General features: G+C 41.4%; 1 protein-coding gene across 1 annotated transcript in view; it reads left to right on the forward strand.

The window, feature by feature from the left end:
* The window catches only part of adam22 (ADAM metallopeptidase domain 22), a 51,369-nt gene that overhangs the window by 6,143 nt on the left and 24,439 nt on the right, over nt 1-20,787 (forward strand). The window contains exons 4-6 of the mRNA XM_076109255.1: nt 10,193-10,259; nt 13,883-13,965; nt 17,825-17,888. Coding sequence (XP_075965370.1) covers nt 10,193-10,259; nt 13,883-13,965; nt 17,825-17,888 — 214 coding nt within the window. The remainder of the gene's footprint in view (nt 1-10,192; nt 10,260-13,882; nt 13,966-17,824; nt 17,889-20,787) is intronic.

A 20,787-nucleotide genomic window follows, 5' to 3' on the forward strand; every position in this document is an offset into this window, starting at 1 on the left:
GTGGGTGCAGGAGTAGGAGGCTTTTTAGCTGAATGGGCCAACAGTTTTCTTTTGGCCTCCAGTATCAAAACTGAGTTCTCTCATTTTGGTCAATGACTGACTCTGCTGCTGTGCATTTTTTTGCGTTTTAATTGTTGAAATTAGCAGTAACATTAAAGCTGTGAACGTAGCAGTGCCATATGTGTACACTTAATTAGTTTAAAGAAATGTTACAATTCCTCAAGACCCAAGCTAACTTCCTGTGTCTTGCTTGCGACCTGCTGATCAACGTTAAGTGGGTTAGCGACAACTTCGGCCTTGGCGCAACTTAGATGGGCTGACCTATTATATGACAGTAATTATGACAGTAATTGTTTTTCAAAAAATATATTATCACATGATAACAGACATTTCATTTTTAAGCATCTATCCATCCGTCCTTCGATGAATTTTCTCTTCAGGGTCATGCAGGCTGCCTATCCAAGCATTCACTGCACAAGAGGCAGGGTAAACCCTTGAGAGGAGACAAAAAAATTAGGGGATTTTGGGAAACAATTGGACAAAATGTTCTGTATGGTGAGAATAATCAAGTATGGTAATGTTCAGTCGTTAGTTCTTTCAGGAGCAAAATGTTGACATTAGTCACCCATCTGAAGTGTGACAGTCTATAGAGAGGAAGTCAGGAGGGGGTTGGTGGGTCATGGGGTCTTTCCTCCCCCTCTGTCTTTGTCTTCCAGCGGCCTGCTACAATTTACCATTCATGGGCTTGAGTTAGCTGAAAATGTGCACAGGATGGGGGTTGCCTCTTTTTTAAAATCTCCCACAACCCCAATACACACACACACCTACACACACACACACACGTCTCCACCCTTGATTGCCCCACCCTCCACACTCACTCTCCGTTCAGCCATGCCCCTACTACCCCTTTGCCCCGCCCGTCCCACCTGCTCTTGCTGAATAATAGATGTTGCTTTAAGATTAAAGAGGTGTGTGTGTGTGTGTGTGTGTGTGTGTGTGTGTGTGTGTGTGTGTGTGTGTGTGTGTGTGTGTGTGTGTGTGTGTGTGTGTGTGTGTGTGTGTGTGTGTGTGTGTGTGTGTGTGTGTGTGTGTGTGTGTGTGTGTGTGAGAGAGTGTATGTGTGTTCGTGTGTGGTTTCTGTGAATTGAAAGGGAAATATTCAGGTGACACTAGGGCTGTCCTCAACCAGAGAAATTATCAATCAACTAACACTCATACAATTTTGTCGACTAATTGATTAGTTGATTTGATCGCCAGATCTGTAAAATATATATAGATACGTTTATTATCAAATTTGTAATGTCCCCCAAAATGATAGTAAACATCTCTACGTTTTAAATCACAATTAGAGCTTGCTTGTTTTTGCAACAGATTAACATGATTTGATCACAATGTGATGATACAAATCTATTGAAAGTTAATTAAATGATAATATTGAATTTTTGCCCTGCCAGAAGTCATTGTGTTGTTGAACAAAACATTGACCAGGCTCGTTCCTATCAGCTACTATTGATCATATATATTCACCCCATTCATCGGAAAGCCTATTCTATCTTATTCAAAGCACATGTTCAATAAACTGCATAGTTTCTGTCTTTCTAAGTTCTGCCAGTATGTAGTTTATGTATGTGTGACAATGCAGTGCAGAGAAAACCAGATGGACGGGTCCAACTGGGACTAAAGAGTTTCATCACCTCTTCAGTGTTGAAATAATCCGCTGCAGCAGCATTAAGAGAAGAGGGCTTCTCCCTCTCCTCATGTGCCATGTTGACACTCAGTGTATTATTATTTATACCACTTTGTTGTGTCAGCTTTCCCTGCATGCACACAAATGCTAAATGCGTTGTTCATTTTTGTGAAGGAAGGCTGTGTTCGTGCTCCATGATGGTGTTCGTGGGGGTTGGAGGGGATACAGCACTGATATAACCACGTGGTCCCTCTAACTGCCTGTTAGGCAAGAAACTAACCAAACATCCCATGGTTCAATGGTTTGATGTGTGTGTGTGTGTGTGTGTGTGTGTGTGTGTGTGTGTGTGTGTGTGTGTGTGTGTGTGTGTGTGTGTGTGTGTGTGTGTGTGTGTGTGTGTGTGTGTGTGTGTGTGTGTGTGTGTGTGTGTGTGTGTGTGTGTGTGTGTGTGTGTGTGTGTGTGTGTGTGTGTGAAGAGGGTTGTTATTACCATTGCAGTTGTCAATATGATGTGAAAAGCTGCTGCAGAGTCTTTGTGAGTGTCGTCTTGTTGGGGCTCAGGTGCAGAAGAGGAACGTTAAGTGTTGTTTTAATTAGAGATAACAAGACTGGAGTGAAAGAAATGAGGCTCAGATGGAAAAAGAGGGGATCAATACTAGAGAGGAGGAAAACAAAGAGAATTGGGCAAACAAAGAAAGGCAAATTTCTTTAATTTCGCTCACTCTGTTTTTAAATTTTAAATTAATTTAATAAGTTTTGGATCACCTTTAAAGTGCTCTATCTAGCACCTTTTTGCATTAATTCGTTGCATCCTTACTTTCATTTCACCTGCTGCCTTGATCAGTGTGAGTGAATCCTCAATGACACAGTGGTAGTGTGACCACACGGGTAATCTGTCAGAATCCCTCTTGATGTCAAACTTACTTTCAAACAAAGTTATGTGCACTGTTTTTCACCAAAATGCTTTTTTGCAAAGCTGCTTTTTATTTTTAAATTTTAAAACAAGGATTGTTTCATCAATGTTTGCTAGCTAGTCGCCTTCTTCCTTTCCTTTGACGGCACATTCATCTTTCTTTGCGTGCTACTATCAGATCAGATCAGCAACAGCGTGAAAACTGCGTCAGGACTATGAATTGCGTCAGTTGCTTACTCGCATGTGTGTGTCTCTGTGCAAGTCCATAATACAAACAAAAAGGGGACTCACTCATAAAAACTAAATCAACTACATAGTGCCACTAGTGGTCAAAACCTCCACAGGGTACCTTGAATAAGAAAAGAAAGACATTATTGTTTCTCTTTTTGCAGGTTTAACAACCTGGTATTGACCTTAAGCAACATTTTTAAAGTTTGTTTGTCTTTTAACTTCTGGTGGATATTGCCGCTGTAGAAAACTCAAGTCAAAGGTGCCGGTCCTGACCAGTTCACGCCGTCTACAAACAACTTCTCAAAGCTGGGAAAACATAATCACATTTTGTATGCGGTGACATGACCCAACACCAGCACACAAGCCGCAGATATTGAATTAAAATGTCTGCTTACAGCAAGTTCAACTAGCTTACTCTGTGTTGTATCAGTACATTAGCTTGACGTTATTATTAATATTAATTAATATTGTTTATATTTCTATTATCAAAGAACCAGATATTTCCAACATCTTGCTCATTTTTTGCATCGATGATTGAACTGTGGGAGTTTCTTGCCCATCAAAGTGCTCTAAAGTCATCTAACTGTCTTTGCACAAAATGATCAAGATTTTTATTTCACGAACTATGACGAACAAAATATCTCCTCCTACTTGTTTTTGAGCTGCATAGTGGGAGGAGTCGCTGGTTCAAAAAATATTTTTTACCCAACAATAAAAATAAGCCCATCAAAATGACATACAACTGATGTCATGTCCATGTTGACTTCACGACTTTGTCCTAATTTGAGTGGACTTTGGCCATTAGATGCCTATAAAGTGTGTAGGCATATAGGCTGCCTTGGACCGTGAAAGGTGCTGATGTTGTGGTGTTATCTGTGCATGTGTATTTATGCATTTGTCGCTTGTACGTACATGTGCATGCAGCCTTACATCTCCGTATGTGATTTAAGTCTTTCTCATGTCCCATTCCAAGAAAATTTATCATCCACCCATGTCTCGCTCCCTGCATCCTGACATTGATACAACCCAACTCCACTCTTCTCCTCCATTTCCACCTCCATCTGTGTTTTACCTCAGTTCCCAGTTCTGTAATTTATTGCAGAGAGGCGTGATCTGATTTACTGTGGACTTAATGAGAAAAACAGAGGGGAGTGTGTGTGAGAGAGAGAGAGAAATAGTTAAGGATGAAGAGAAAGAAGAGGACAGAGAGAGACGTGTGGATGTCCTTCATGCACCCTTGCGTCTTGGTGGGTGGGTTAAGTAAGTGCAGGAGATAGGGAGTGATATAGTGTGTATGGATGTGTGTGTGTGTCAGTGGGTGTGCAGGCTCGAGGGAGGTAGGTACTTGAAAGGAGTACCCTGAAAAGAAAATAGTCCCGGCTACCTCTCCTTCTCCTCTCTCCTCTCCTCATCCCTATCTCCTACTTTCTTCTGTTCTTTTCTATCGCCTCAGGCTGTGCTTCTCTCTCTGATCTATGTGTTGGCTGATCACACACACACACGCACACACACACACACACACACACACACACACACACATGCACACACTTTAGCACATAGCTTTAGCTATCACATTGGGAATTATGTTTGTGAGTGTGTCTGTAAGAAAATGCAATGCTCACAAACCGTATATTACAGATTGTGTTTGCTAAGTGGCTCAGTGTCACAACCAGGACTGTGAGTATACAGTATGTCCCGGTAATATAAGGGAGTGAGTGCATGTTTGTCTGAGTTTGTGGTGTGTGTCAGGAAGGTGGATACAGATTAATTATATGGAGGCGAGCAGGGTCAATTTAGAAGAACAAATAGCAGCATGGATGTTTGTAGTAACAGTGTGTGAATATGTTTAGTAAAGACATGTCACACTTCAGAAGCCCTGGTCTGCAGGAGATATTTAGGCATTTTTGAGGACAGATAAACAGTGTTGAATTCAGGGTCACATTTTTCAAATCAAGCCGTAATACAAAACTCATATACCCAGTTTATATGAGGCGGAAGCAGTCTGAGATAAACAAATCAAATGGCTCTCTTTTAATGTCTTGACTGGATGGGAATGAACCTTGTGAGTGCATAATGTGTCACTAGTAGCCTCGTCAGTCCAACGAAAGGTGACGCAGCACCCAGTGTCCTACAGTGGGAACACGCCGTGCAGCAGTCTGTCACCCATACCGGGATCCAGTCCCGGGTGTGCGGAGTGCCGCAACATATAGTTGATGCAGTAAAACCACAATTGCCAACCTCATTGTGGTGTTAGAGGAAAAGTCAGGGAATCACCAAAGTCATTAGGATTCATCATCTAGGCAAAATGAATGTCTGTACAAAATGTCATTGCAATCCATCCAGTAATAGAGATATTTCAGTTTGAACAAAAGTGGTGGACATCTCCATCCTTAAAAATGTGAAGGGTTTGTGTTTGTAGTCTTTGCAGGATGTCAAGCGTTGAATTACCAGCCTCCTCTTTTATGCTCCATCATTCTTCCTCCCTATCTCCTTATATTCATTTATTTCCTCCCCCCCCTCGGTCGAGCCGTCTCGATGCAGTTTGCAGGATTAGTGGAGACAAAGAGAGATCCAGCAGCCGATTCTTGCTGAAGACAGGGACAGAAGGAAAGACTGTTGTTCTCTCAGCAGGCAAAGATACTAATGCCTCTCTAAAGACTATTGTCTCTTATAGATTACTCCTTTTCCTGTGTCATACTGAATAAAAATCAATCGAAATGATGGTTTACCGTCAAGAGATTAACTATTTTACCACTGCACAAAGTCTGATGGAGTCAGTGGATAGATGGAGAGCAAATTTACCCACAGACACAGAATCATGTTAGGGCTATCTTATCAGCTGAACATAAAAAGTAAACAAGTCATAACTACTTGGACCCAAGTGTACAGGGCTCCAAAAGTCTGTCACTGTTGACCCTGTTTACGTGGCGTGGAGTTCACTAACAATCCACATGTTGATATAGATGTGCATGTTCTCCCTCGTGCCTACAACATCCCCGGCCACTGCATAATTCAGGAGTCAACTCTATTGGGCTTGTACGGTGCGTGCTATGAACCCAACTGCAGAATGGAACCAAGATAGCAGAGAATGGGAATATAAGCGTCCTGCTTGATTCTTCCCTCTCTTTTTTTCCCCTCAATATTTTTATTTTTTTGTGAGCGTTAGTATTCCCTGTGCAATAAGAGGTAGGATCCCAGTCAGTGTGCTGGTGGAATTGCATGACTGATAAGTGATTGGACAGTGAATGAATTATAGCCTGGAGACCTTTAATGAGGCCTCAGTGGGAGAGAGGATGAGGCTGGAGAATGGGGTGGTGGGCAGGTGAAAGCAGCTGCAGCTTTCCCCAAAGAGAAACACCCCCCCCCCCCCCCACACACACACACACACACACACACACACACACACACACACACTCTTTTGTCTCCTTCCTTCTCCTTATTTCACTTATCCACCTTTCCATCTTAACACCCCCCCCCCCCCCCACCCCCTCCATATATTCTCTTACGCACTTCTCCCGTCTATTTCCTCAGCACTCCCCCATCCTCATTACGGACGCCTGACACAGCACATGTTCAGTCTTTTGTGTGCCGGTGCCCTTTTACTACTCGGTTAAATGACAATAAATCCATATATGGAGCAGAAGTCCATTTGATGACTACAGTGTTTGCGTGTGTGGACGAATCTGACTAAATTATATCTGCTTATATTTGTGTGCTTTGGGTGTAGAAGAGTCTTTGAAAGGCACTAGATTGGCCAGCCTGAAAGCAATGAAAAGCATGCTGCCCCAAAACTTGTGCCAATTCTCTCGCACTCACTCACTTAAACATTAGTCCTGCCAATCTGTCCTTTTTGTGCTGTTTTTCATCCCAGTGTCATGGCGGTGCCTGGCGACACAGATCGTGAGAGGAATTTTAGGCCACACGGAAACTTGGTTTGTGTGCATGATTCCCTTCAGGAGATCAAACTGGGTTGCCACAGCAGATTCTTCACCCAGAGCAACTCACAAAATGCTTTAAAAGGAAGGAGGATGTGACTGACAACCAGACGGACTGTGTGCGTGTGTGCGTGTGTGTGTGTGTGTGTGTGTGTGTGTGTGTGTGTGTGTGTGTGTGTGTGTGTGTGTGTGTGTGTGTGTGTGTGTGTGTGTGTGTGTGTGTGTGTGTGTGTGTGTGTGTGTGTGTGTGTGTGTGTGTGTGTGTGTGTGTGTGAGAGAGAGAGATTGTGATTGTGATTTTGTGTGTGTGTGTGCGCGCGCGCTGACTGAAGTGTAAAAAAAGCATAAGAGGGATGTGATTACTATGTAAATGGCCGTGCTAGGTTGGCTATGAAATGTTGTAAGCTGAAAGTGGAGCGTCTGCAGATCCATCTCTGAAATCTCCTCCAGGCCTGATTGACAGCTGGACGCCAGCTCTCAAACAGATGTTGCCGCGGCGACGGAGCCATGAAAACTCTCCTCCAGTACAGTGGAGGATGAGCAGACAATTTAGAGAAGCAATGAGCTGAGATAATGAGAGTAACAGACAAAATGAACAGGAGATGTGTGTGCTGTTCCCTTCGGCTCCGTTTCAGCCACACATCTGGTCTGACACCTTTAGGTGCCAGATGCCATAGGCCAGAAATCTGTTACTTCAAGCTCTTGTAATGATGTGATAATTTATTACATTTATGAACTGCTTATATTTCTGTTTTCCCTCATTGCTTTTTTTCTGTTTATTCTTATTAATGAAGTCCTCAGCTTCGTTTTACAAACCGCCTCCCTCTGATCATCATTTATGTTGAAGGTTTGCAGCATTTATGTCCACAGACAGATCGAGCACATACAAACTGCGCATGAGAGTAAGTCTGTTTGAATTTCTGTCATTTTGTTGTGAAGCTAGAGTCCAAGAGGTCTCTCTCAGTTATGCATTCATACATAGCGTGTACGCATGTTAACAGAAAGACGAGGGGTAGTCTCTCTTTTTTTATGTGTGTGTCAGCGTGGGGGAGGGGGTCGAGGCTGGGTTTCACGCCATTGTCTGTCAAATAAATTATTTAAATCCCATAACAATTAAAGCTGAAATCTGTTATCAGCGTCCTCCATTAGAGGCCCGTGTGGCTGCCTTGCTGCCTCAGTATGCTCCTCGCTTGCTTCCCCTGTCTGGGCTCAGCGTGGGGCCGGATAAAGATCACAAGCTCTGAATCTTAAACACACATCCCAGCAGAACAAAGGCTAACAGCGCGCGCCTGTGACCCAGGGACTCTCATGCACTCACAGAACGTCTTCATCACAGGAGCGTGTGAATATTTTGACAGCGATTTGTTTTTGAAGCAAAAATGTTGATAAACTGTAACTTGCGTTTTCGGGAGTTTGTGGCGTGTTTAATTTGCAGGATGTTGTTGAAAGTCAGCGGTGAAGTGTGATCTGAGGTTGGATGGTGTGGAGTGTGTACAATGGGGGTTGCCTGTTTTACACATACAGGGTTCTTTTCAGGAGGGAGCGTCATGGTATTGCATGATGGGATTTCTGTTAGGGCCCTGATCTCTGTATTCACATCCTCTTTTAACTTTCACCGGCTCTTTCCTTTCGCCTGTCTCATTATTCCCTCCTCGACAGCGATTCTCTCCCTCTTTCCATTTTACCTCACTCTCTCTCCTCTTTCCCTGCATTTTTTTTTTTATTGCTGCAGAAAACTGCCCATTAGTCATCTTAGAAAGCAGCCTCCTTTGTTTGTGTGTGTGTGTGTGTGTGTGTGCAAGTTGATGTCAGGGGTTTCACTTTAATAATATCTGGTATGTCATCTTTGGAAAACCTTCCTGAAAAAAAATGCTCAGATATCATTTGAAAAACGTGTCTGCTTTCAAACGCGAAACAATTTCCGACCATCGGTCTTATTATGATCCATTACAGCGATTTGTCTTTGCTTTCAACAGTCTGTCCTTTTGTCAAAGATACAATAGATAAGCTGGTTAGCTTAGCTCAGGTTAGCATATGGCCTGGCTCTGTCCGAAGGTGACAAAATCGTTTTATGTTTTGTCCAGCAACAATTCAGAACACCAAAAAAAATGTTTACAATAATGTACAGCAAGCAGCACACTCTCATCAATAAGAGCATGGAATCATGAAATGTTTTTCATACATGCTTAAACAATTAAACCACTATTAAAATACTTGCTGATCAATTTTCTGTTGATCAACTAATTGATTAAGCAGTGTTAAATGAGTCTCTTGATTTCTTTTTTTCTTTTCTTCAGTGGATCCTATCAACAGAAATACAATTAAAGATGTCATCTCCTAGCTTAAACTATAGGTTTTTATCTGTTTCTCCAATTTTATTTATTTCATACAGCTTAATTAATGCAGTGACGTCGAACTTTCCAGACTGTTTATTTGACACTGATAAATTGACACTGAGAATGAGGCTGGTGTGTTTGGTTGGTTAACAAGGTGAAAATTCATCCCATCTACTTGTCGATGTTGACAGGAAATTGGAGTTGATTGATGGCTCTCTGGTTGTTTTGTTATGCTGATTGTAGCCTACTGTTTGATTTCTATACGGCTTTCTTTGGTACAATGTTGGCTTTACTGGTTCTTAGCATATGCATTATGTGTGTGAGTGAGTGAGTGTGTGTTTGTGTGTCTACGAGCCTCAGATTACCGTTGGCTCTGGCACCGCTCACTGAATGTAAATATAAAGTAATAAAAACCCACTCCTACACTGCTTTTTGTTTATGTATGCGAGTATGTGTGTCCATGTTCAGGCCACATAATTGAGAACTTAAAATAGTCTGAAGAAGGGGCAAATCCCCATTCATATGCCGCATTCCTGTGTGTGTGTGGGTGCATGCGCTTTGTGTGCACCATAGCTCATACATCTCTGTCTCAGATTGGGCCTGCAGTGTGTATTTCCGTTGGGATTCTTGGGTCCAGCTCTGCTGAGAAAGCACACACAGACTGATTTCCTCTTATTTATGCCACTCTTTCTCTTCCTTGCTCTCTCAATTTATTTCCTGCCTCTTTTCTATTCTGCCTGTGTCACTTGTTTTACTACTTACTGATCTTCATTTGTCCTTCATTCCTCGGATAGACACACAGACGCACACACACACACACACACACACACACACACACAACAGCCATTTGCTAGAAGGCTGGATATGTATAATTGTGTTTGTGTGAGTTTATGTGCTGGAAATAGCCCTGTCCCTGTACGCTGGTCATAATTAGCCGGGCTGGTGCTCTGAAGCTTTGTGCTGCCAAGACTGAATACAATCATCCTTTAAAATACAAGCACGTCTGCATATCTGAGTGACACTTGAATGAAAATCACAAATTTTCTAACTTTAATTCTCTTTTTTTTTTTAATTTCCTCTCTGTTCCCAGTGATCTGCTGTCATCAGGGTACGTGGAGAGGCATTTGTCAGAGAAAGGGAAGACTGTCGTCACCAGTGTAAGATTCTGCAAATCATCTCTCCTCTTGCTCACTCACTCTTTCATTATTGAACTATTTGCAGTCAGAAGGAAAGCTACGGTGTTTTAATGGTGCCGTGATCGTGACATTGAAAACCCTAACCCACAAAACAGCAAAGCAGACAGACAAAGTTAGCAACTAGCTGGTGAACAAACCCAGTGGAGCATTTGGCAGCTAAAAGCCGTATTGCCGAGCTAAAAGGAGAGAGAGTATTAGAATGACATTTGTTTAAGTGGACAGAAACACAACTCCCAGTGATTGCTGATGTTGCTCCTTTTCTGCTGGATGTGTAAATGGGTGACTGGACAAAACATGGACAAAAAAATCAAACATGCCCACTTAGGAGACAGAAAGCTACAGACAACCCCTTACAGCAGCATTGTTTCCATTGACGTGGGATGTGCCATGTATGTTGAGAAGTGTTAGATCTATCAAGATAACATATCCATACACACATCACATGTTAGTACCAGGTGTATAAAGTAGCAGGGTTCAGTTTAGAGACGTTAGAGACAGACGATGCCGCGATGGGGTACGTTTGACGATAGTCGACACAGCACAGTGGCTGAATCACACGGAACAATCACAGCCCATCCAGTCTTTGTTCAGGGGGTCAAAGTGGCCTAAACCTTCCACTGACATGAAATTAAGATTGCTGAGATAATCCTCTGAAATCTGGACTTCAGTTACAGGACAACCACTGAGGCGTCATGTTATATCACTTAAGTGAGGGGATTATAATGGTCAGGATTTTATAAGCTAAGAAGCAGATTAGTGTGATATTAGATACTTTACAGAGAGGGATCCAAATCATTACACCACATATAGTGTGATCTAGTCACTTGTAATTATGGAATTAATTCACCTTGTAGATGAAGATCCAGAATGAACTCTGTCTGAAAATGATGTTGTAATGCTTTCTGTTTTAGGTAGTGGAAAGAACAAGAGGCACTTTGCCACTTTATTAATGGCTGCTGTTCAGGGAGGTTAATATGAGACAAGCTGCTGTTTGTTACACACAGTAGAGGTCAAAAGCCATTGTAACACAGCAGCTGTTCGTAAAGGGCCACCTCAGAATCCTCTCTGTTCATGTTGTTCTTAGGTGATACAGGTATCACATGCTGTACTGCTAAATGTGGTTGCAGTTCTTGCTTTCTGTCCACAGTTAGTTTACTGCAATGAATGCAGGGCAGGACTTTTATTTTGTAATTTGTTTTTTGTGTGCAGGGTACAATGCAAATTAATCATCATCATCAGTGTAGCATAGCATTATACGTACATAGTAAAGCTGCAATTTATATAACATAAATATAATGACATTTATCACAACCCTTTGTCTTCAACATTTTAAATGAACAATATAACCATGTAAGTATCAAACAGTATAAAGAAGTTATAATCAACCTATAAACACCATATATACCATTTAAAACTCCACACACTGGATAGATTACATCTCTGAACGATATGATGATGTAATAATACTTGCTTTTGTTATTGAGTACTTTGAGTGTTTGTTCATAGAGTGGGTCTATTGAGCTTAATATGGAAACTGCAATCAGCAGTCCTGCTCATTAATCTTCAGCCCTGCTCACAATGATCCACCCAGAGAGGATAACAAAGTATTGATGGAGTACGCGAGTACCTCTATAAATAGTATGACATGCACAAATAAACTCCATGTCCACTTATGTATGTACACACTTTCTGTCTCATGAATAGTAAAATATGATACATATTTGTGTAATTTCTTTATTCCTCTGCTTTATCTAATTACCAAACTTTCAGAGGGCAAAGTGTCCTATTTGTTTACCAACTTTCTGACCATCACCTTTTCATTGTCCATTCTGTTGTCCAGATTAGATGATTAGATACTCTTATATGAGTCTAAGGAGATCACAGATCAGACCAATTTAGCAACACACACACACACACACACACTCTTAGGATGTACCCACGTCACTGGCTGGGTTTTGGGTGTTTCTTGCTTAGATGAGAAGTGGAGCAGAAGGTTCAGGGCGACAGGGGGAGGAGAGACGCTGGGATAGTAGAGCACAGCATCACTTATAAATAGCCTTCACTGTCTCTTTATCGCACACTCGCTCTACGTTTCTTTACCCAGCCTCTCTCTCTCTCTCTCTCTCTCTCTCTCTCACTCTCCTTAAAGGACCTTAAAGGAATAGTTTGGCATTTTGTGAAATACACAAATATAATCTCCTGCTGAGAGTTGTCTGTATGGTAAATATAAAGCCACGGAGATGGTTAGCTCAGCTTAGCATTAAGACTACAGATACATTTTCTGGAGTTTCCACTGGTTGCCTAAAAACCTCTTGGTGATGACAAGACTCCAAATAAGATGTAATATATTATTAGTGAGCATTCTGGGGTCTGGTAGGCAAATCTGGTTTCCTTTGGACAGAGCAGGCAAACTGTTTCCAGTCGCTATGCTATGCTAAGCTAAGCTAACCAGCTGCTTTACACACAAACATGAGTTGCATCCATTGTCTCCTCTAACTCTCGGCAAGAAAGTGTATTTCTAAAAGTTCCTGTAAGGGAAATCTTAACTTAATTGTACAGGGGTACACCCTTTCCTGTTTCAGCATGAAAATATCTCCATGATAAAGCCAGTTCATGAAGAATGTTTTTTCCCGTGTTTAGAATCGAAGAATTTGGCTAGCCTGCACAAAGCCCAAATTTCAAACCCATCCAACAGCTTCGGGATGAGTTGGAACGCCGACTGCAAACCAGGCCTTGTAGCAGCATCACATCACTACTGCTCTCATGGCTGAATGGGAGCAAATTCCTGTTCCGAATCTGGTTGAAAGTCATTACCGTTACGCCTGTAGTTCTGGTTTTCACTTACTTTTGGTCATGTAGTTTACCAACCGCAACAAACACATACATGCCTCCTCGCACAAACACATGAGCCGGGCATGGGTTTTAAAATCCACAGAGAGAGCTGGAGGTAGAGGTGGACGAAGCAGTGCGTTGCTGTGCATAGCATCAAACTGTAGGGCAGAAATTGATCCTCTGATAAAAGCTGCGTCTCCTCAGGGAGACCGGCTTCCTGCCTAATGGCTGTTAGGCAGCGAGAAATGGACCAGGAAGAGATGGCCTGCAGAGCACTTAGACACTTAGACATCATACACGTCTATAGAAAATAAATCTGTGTTTACGCTGGCAGATAAGGGAAGAAACACACACACACAAAAAGACAGACGGAGATAGAGAGCAAAGACAGAGTTATGACAAGATGGAAAAACTAGAGACTGTTGATGTGGCTTCCTATTGTGGGTATAAGTTGGGATGGAGGACAAAGAAGGCACAGAAGGGGTTAACACACAGATGGTAGGATGTGAATTGGTTAATCTCAAAGTGTGTGTATGTACCCCACAAATAAACATACAGTACACGCGCACGTCTACACCAAATCATACTTGCACTTGTCAGCAAATTAATTCTGTGTGATTGATCACTCTGATGGAACGTGGTAATGAAAGCAGCAAGTGAGATGTTTCGGTCTCTGTCTGAGTGCATGGGACATTTTAGGAGGCAGCCATGTGTATGATCTTAATCTGTGAGTGTTTGTGTTTTGCTCACAGGGAGGAGAGCACTGCTACTATCAGGGGAAGGTCAGAGACATTCCTCACTCCTTTGTGGCTGTCTCAACCTGTCACGGATTGTAGTAAGTACAAATATTATGTGAATTTACATGTGTGCGTGTTTCTCAGCCAACATTGCTGCCTCTGTGTGTCCAGGTAATCGGCCAATGCTCCCGTTTATTCATTAGGTCAATGTAATTAGTTTGAGACAGCCCTTCTCTGTCTCTCTGCATTTTTCGTTGCACAGGTTATCATTCGTGCTGACAGGTGCTGCTCAGGCTTCTTCTCTTCTCAGCGCTGGTATTTTTAGAGTTTGTGCTCTAAAGCAGAGGGATGGGTCAGAAACCAGGCCTGCTGGGAGGAATGCTTGTGCGCTGTGTGTGTGTGTGTGTGTGTGTGTGTGTGTGTGTGTGTGTGTGTGTGTGTGTGTGTGTGTGTGTGTGTGTGTGTGTGTGTGTGTGTGTGTGTGTGTGTGTGTGTGTGTGTGTGTGTGTGTGTGTGTGTGTGTGTGTGTGTGTGTGTGTGTGTGAAGAGAAGAGAGGCAAAAATATATCCTGTGTTACTGAATGTCATTGTATGCGATTAATACAAAACTTGCATAAATTGGCACCTATGAATAATCATGCACATAAAATACGTTTTTTCACAGTTGCGTCCACACATTTGCTGAAAGGAAACAGTATTTTCCCAAAACTGTGAACATACTGTAAGATTAAAAAACCCACAGCCAAACCTCAGACATTTAACACATAGTATGGTATATTTTGCTCTCGCTGTTTGTTTTTGTTTTTACGTTAATTATTTAGGTTTCTTAAAAAGTAATTGCACAAAAAAGGAAAGAAAGAATTTATAACATTATTGCTGTAAACAAGTGAAGAGAAAAGTACAGTCCTGGAAGAAGCTTCTTGTCAGTTTAATCTATTGCTCATTTATTAACAGGAAGCCTTGTATTCATTCACATCGTCACATTGTTTACAGTAAACACTATTTCATCACTTTATCCCTTTCATTCTCGATCAATTACGCCTCATCAGAGCTTGATTCAGTCCAGTAAATTCTATTTTAACGTAACGTCCAAAACAAAATAATCAGTGCAGAGAAATAAATTCATCTAATTAAGGCAAGTGGGTGAAATGAGATTGATACTTGCTGAATAAGCTAAAATAAGCTTGGGCTTTTAATAACGTTTGCATATTTCATGTGATTGTGGGATCATGTTGGGAAATGTGTCAGCACAGCAAATTATGTCGTGCCGCACACTAAATAATGAAAAGTAGGGCATGAATTAATCAAACCCAAACAAGGTGAATGTGTTGCACATGCAGTACATTGTCATATATAGGACAGATTAGGATATAATGTGAAAGTAGACTGTAAATAGGAAGTGGACGTAGTCAAAGTAAAGTCACCCATTGGTTTTGAAGCCTTGAGTTTGGCATTTTGGTTTTTGGCCGTCGCCATATTAGCTTTTTGGAACCAGAAGTAACACAAGAGGGTGGAGCTAAGTACAACTGAACGCTAAATAAGACATTTTTAGGGACAAAATTTCAGTTGTTACAATTTACTTTCATAAACTGAAAACGCACTTTGAAAGTGTTAAAGTTGTTGGACAAAGATATGGACAACCCCCAGACCGGAGAAGTCCTGTCCTGTCAATCATAAGATAGCCACGCCCAAAAGCATGCCCAGCTTTATCATCTATTTTACTCTAAATGGGACTATAATCTACCAAATGAACATCATGTTGTATGAAACTAAATGTGAAACTAGCAAGTGAGATCATAAACTTATGCTTAAAATGTTCACTGTGAGAAGTAGGGTCATTTTCTCATTGACTTCTGTACAATCAGACTTCTTTTTGCAAACCAATGCAAACTAAGTTGTGTGTTTGTGTGTGTACATGTGTAGGTGGATGAGAGACGGTAAGAGCAAGGGAGTTCAGGGAGTGTACAGTGGTATCGAGGGGTTAGACATTAGAGGCAGAGTATTTCCCTTATGCTGAGTCAGGTGTTTACTGTAATATACATCCTGCTCTCTCCTCTTTCTCTCTCCCTCTCCCTTTCTCTTACACACACACACACACACACACACACACGCACACGCACACACACACACGCGCAAACAGAGAAACTTTACTCTGCAATACAATAGGGTATTAACAGTATGGATAGTGCTCTCAGCAGACAGTTAACCATTGACTCAGGTTCCTGTTTAGAGCATCCTCCATGTTTTACATTTGTGACTGAAACGCAAAACCTCATACTGATTAGGAAATGATCAGCCTGAACATTACATCATATCCCAGAAAAGTTCAAATGTTGAGCCAGTTAAAATCTGCTTTTAGAACAACAACTGGCTTCATGTGGGACACTTTGGATGTTGCCACTAGTGCAAAATGATAAAGTGTTACTTAAAAGCTTAAGAGTGAACCAAAACGCGAAAACGGACTAAATGCGAGGGAAGCTGCAGATTCAGGTGATAATTCTCTGTAGGTTCAATACTATGAGCGATCCCTTTCACGTTATTTGATACAATATTGCGTTATGCACAATATTTTTTCCAACGGAGTCCCGCCCATTTCAAACCAATAAGAGGGGCGCAGACTTAAAACACAAACATACAAATTTCTCATGAAATAACCAAACTGTTTGGCATAAAAATTGTTCTCATGTTGGATCTCATCACTAATTGCAAAAAGAAATATATAAAAAAGGCAGCTAAAATCAGCACCACAACTTTATTTTGTGAACTTCAATAAGTGTTACATTTTACATGCTGCTAAACTTTCTTTTTGTAAAATATAATATTTATAGTATTAAATTTCACAATTTCAAAATATATTGAAAGGACATACAAAACAATACAGGGAAAATAAAACACTAAGTAGACCACAAACAGACCAAAAAGTTTAAAAAGTAATACACATTTGTATCTGTGTTGTGTTCTTTTTCTGTGTGTGTAATCTGCTTTAAGTGCAATGTTGGACCTGGACAAAGAGAGTGTGCTGAAGGTGATTTCTGTGTGTTGAAGGCCAGAAAGAGGTAGAAAAAAGGCAGTGGGAAGAATGAGACAGATTGCGTGTTCCTGCAGTGTTTACCTTCATGACTTTACAGTTTGACCCGACCAATCTCTTAAAAGCTTCAGATAAAGTTAATTAATGGATGACGTCCATTACTGTGGACATGCGCACACGCAGGTGCACAGAGACGAGAAGACCTTGTCCCGGCTGCTAAATAAGAAATTGATCTCTGACTTTTTAAAATGATTGCATGATCAAAATGATGTGTGTGTGTGTGTGTGTGTGTGTGTGTGTGTGTGTGTGTGTGTGTGTGTGTGTGTGTGTGTGTGTGTGTGTGTGTGTGTGTGTGTGTGTGTGTGTGTGTGTGTGTGTTGTGGCCTCTTTCTCCCATACCTTTATGTGATGAATGCATTTAGAGATTTGAATTGCATATGAAATCATTACATTTTCCAATAAATGTTGGAAAGAACCATCATGATTTGCACCTATTTTGTGCTAAACTGCACTCATTTCACAGGTTTCTTAGTCATTGGTCAACCAGTTTAAACTCGTAGTTATTGTTCCAGAGATAAAGTCCGTAGGTGACCTTTAAGTTTTGCTGGGTGGGGAGAATCTCTGAGATGATTGGATGGCCTTTTGTTTAGTATTACCCTCCACCCCTCCTAAGCTGTACATGGGCCAAATAGAGCAGGACAGCAGAGGATTCTGTCCAAAACTGCACCTTGTAGGAGTGCACTACAGTTATTATTATTCTGACAAATGATAATAATACAATAAAAGCCCCTGGGCAAGCATTGAAATGGCTTGTCTATCACACTGGTGGCTGAGGAGGAGTTGAATTCAGATGCATTATTCTATATAGTGATGAATAAAACAACAACAACTGGTGTTGATATGTGCTTTCCTCTCCCTTTGTTTTTCAGTGGGATGTTTTTCGATGGCAATCACACCTACATGATTGAACCTGGAGGACAGGGCAACAGCAATGTAAGTACTCTTCACGGGAACGTATATGTACTCTATAGGAGCTGGTGATGAATCCTCTTGACGGTTTTATCAGTTTTCTCTTCGTTCATCGTTTCATCTTGTCATGTCCAGCTGCCTCTCAGCCCTGTTGATTATTACAGATGTTGTTGCACCATTATTTCATTCAAAATTGAGTAACGTCCTGAAGGCTTTTATAATAAAGGTGAAAAAAAAAAAAAAAAAAGGAAGTCTTATATTATAGTTATCCTTTAATCTGCAATGTTTAGGCTTCGTTAGGCTGGTTTGTCAGTAGGTTTAGTTAAATTTGCATGCATACTACGACTATTTTGTGTATTTGTTTTCCTTCTAAACACAAATTTATTCAAATCATGATTTCTACTTTTTCAAACTAGCTGAGCTGCTCCGAAATCTTTCATTTTTTGTACCTGACTGGAAATCACTGTGCTACAGGACTGTGTGTGCCGCACATAAATGGTGAGAATAGTTCACCTGATATTACAGGATTCACGCAGGTCATTTATAGTCCTGAGAGGAGCTTTGGAATAAATCAGAGTCAGTTACAGATCACACACCAGTTGTCGCTACTTTTTCTAATGAGCCGTGAGTGTGGCCCGCAGGTCTCAGGACAGAGAGATTTGCTGGCTAACAAAGCCAACAGACAGCAGAAAAGTCTACAGCCAATTCGAAAATAACAATTACAGGCCTTATGCTCGCAGCAAAAGGACAGATCTGAGATTGTCTAAAGACGCCTTGAGCATGAGAGTGAAAGAACAAGCCGCTGATACTGTGTGCGTGTCTTTTCTGCTCTAATTAAAACGTCCACTGTTTCTAGTGTTAATCAGTAAGGGACGAAAAGAGACAAGATAAGAGAGGTCAGGGGTTTGTGTATGTGTGTATGTGCACCTTTGGGTGTTGGTAGTTGGTAGCTGGCACACAGCTACTTAAGATTCATTCCCATATGACAGTTTTAGTGCCAACGGCATTGAAAGAATGGATAGGAGAGGAAATGAAGAGGATGGACGGATGTAAAGGGAAAATAGAAGGCTGAAAATAGGATTGCTAACTGAGAAAAAAGGGATGAGAATGATGCAGGTACAGAGAGGGAGGATGAGCTTAGCAAAAAACACCAAATTGTTGGTAAATTATAGGCAATTTGATTGTCATTGTATCTCCTGCAGAAAAACTTCAAAACAAGAGGAACTAATTGGTTTGTAATGTCAGTTGCTATATCACAGTTATACAATATGGAAAGAAAATGTAAGTTAAAGCAACAGAATATTCAGAATGTGAAAGATTGATAAAAAAAAGATAAAGCAAGAGAAAGAATGACAAACAACGATGGTTCAGCCCACCAGGTTTACTTCACATATGTCACGGCTTTCTCCTCTCCTCCGCTTCTTCTTTGACTCCCTCCTCATCTGGCCTCTTCTTCGTCTCTGCCTTCATCATTCCTCTCCAGCGTTTTCTGGAGAGACTGAATTATTCAAGCGGAGAGAGAGAGAGAGAGAGAGAGAGAGAGAGAGAGAGAGAGAGAGAGAGAGAGAGAGAGAGAGAGAGAGAGAGAGAGAGAGAGAGAGAGAGAGAGAGAGAGAGAGAGAGAGAGAGAGAGAGAGAGAGAGAGAGAGAGAGAGAGATCTTAACTCAGAATATTGCTGCAGCACTCGCCTTCAGAGATACAGTATCTTGGAAGCCTTTCTTTGGTCATTCACACAGGCCCAGTGACGTAAAATGCACATAAAGATTGGAAGAGATTCTCCACTAGTTTAGTTTTTCTGTGTGTGTCATGCCAAACATTAGGCCAAAACACTGCCACATATCAAATATAGAAAATAAAGGAAGACATATTGTGGAGCACATATACAAAGCCAAAGGAAAGACATAAATTCAGGTGACATCCGGTATGTTAATGTACACCATTATAAATTGATTGCTCTAATTAGAAGAAGAACTTTAATGCTACAAGCCTAAATGTTGCTACTTTCTCCTTCATCGTTCACGTTTATCTGACAGCTTTAGTTACTTTGCAGTTGCAGATTTTACAAACAAAACATATGATCTTATCATCAAATGCGATTATTATAAGTTAAACCACCCAACACCTTGGTCAGCTACAGTGCTAAAATGCTACTTAGATATTAATGCATCATTTATTATTGTGGTATTACAACTTTTGCTCCAGTGAAGGATTGAAATACTTGTTCCACCTCTACACATTGGACACATTTGCTCTTCCTCTCCAAGTGTGATAACATTCAGTTTCAGCATTTAGTTGTAAAATACCAGAACTCAACTGGCTTCTCAAATACTGTAAATTATATAAAACATAATTGTCTGTACCGTGGTATAAGTACTGAGGTGGTTTATGAAAAATATTTGGCACATAGCTCCGTTGCTAGCGATGGTTTTGGCATTTTAGGTGAGGGAATCCTGTCTGCATGACATTGCCGGGGACAGAGCTTCCCCCGAGCCCAGCAATGGCTGTCAGTTTGTCAGCGCCGAGCTCTGGATGTCTGCTCCCTGCGGGCGATGGTCCACTGTGACTGTCTCTCCCTCTCTGCATCTCTGGGCTCCTCTCGGTTGATCTCTTTCTCTATTTCACCCTCTAAATATCTCTTTGTCTCTTTTGACAGTCTGCTTGGTCTGCAAGCCGCCCGCTCTTATTTTTGTCACACAGATGTTTGCTGCACAAACCTAAGTGCTCCTCATGTACCCTGTGTACCAACACACACACACACACACACACACACACACACACCCTGTCTCGACCATATGGTGAATCCATCTGATCTTCTTCTGCCAAGGCAGAAAAAGTAATGCAGGACATTGGCTAAGTCTGTCCTGAACCAGCTGCTCATGTCACCTTATGCAGCGGAACTGGTTTTAAAGTATTATTGTCTTG

The sequence above is a fragment of the Anarhichas minor genome, unplaced genomic scaffold, assembly GCF_050575085.1.
Source record: "Anarhichas minor isolate MPS153535 unplaced genomic scaffold, ASM5057508v1 ptg000041l, whole genome shotgun sequence".
Lineage (NCBI taxonomy): Eukaryota > Metazoa > Chordata > Actinopteri > Perciformes > Anarhichadidae > Anarhichas > Anarhichas minor.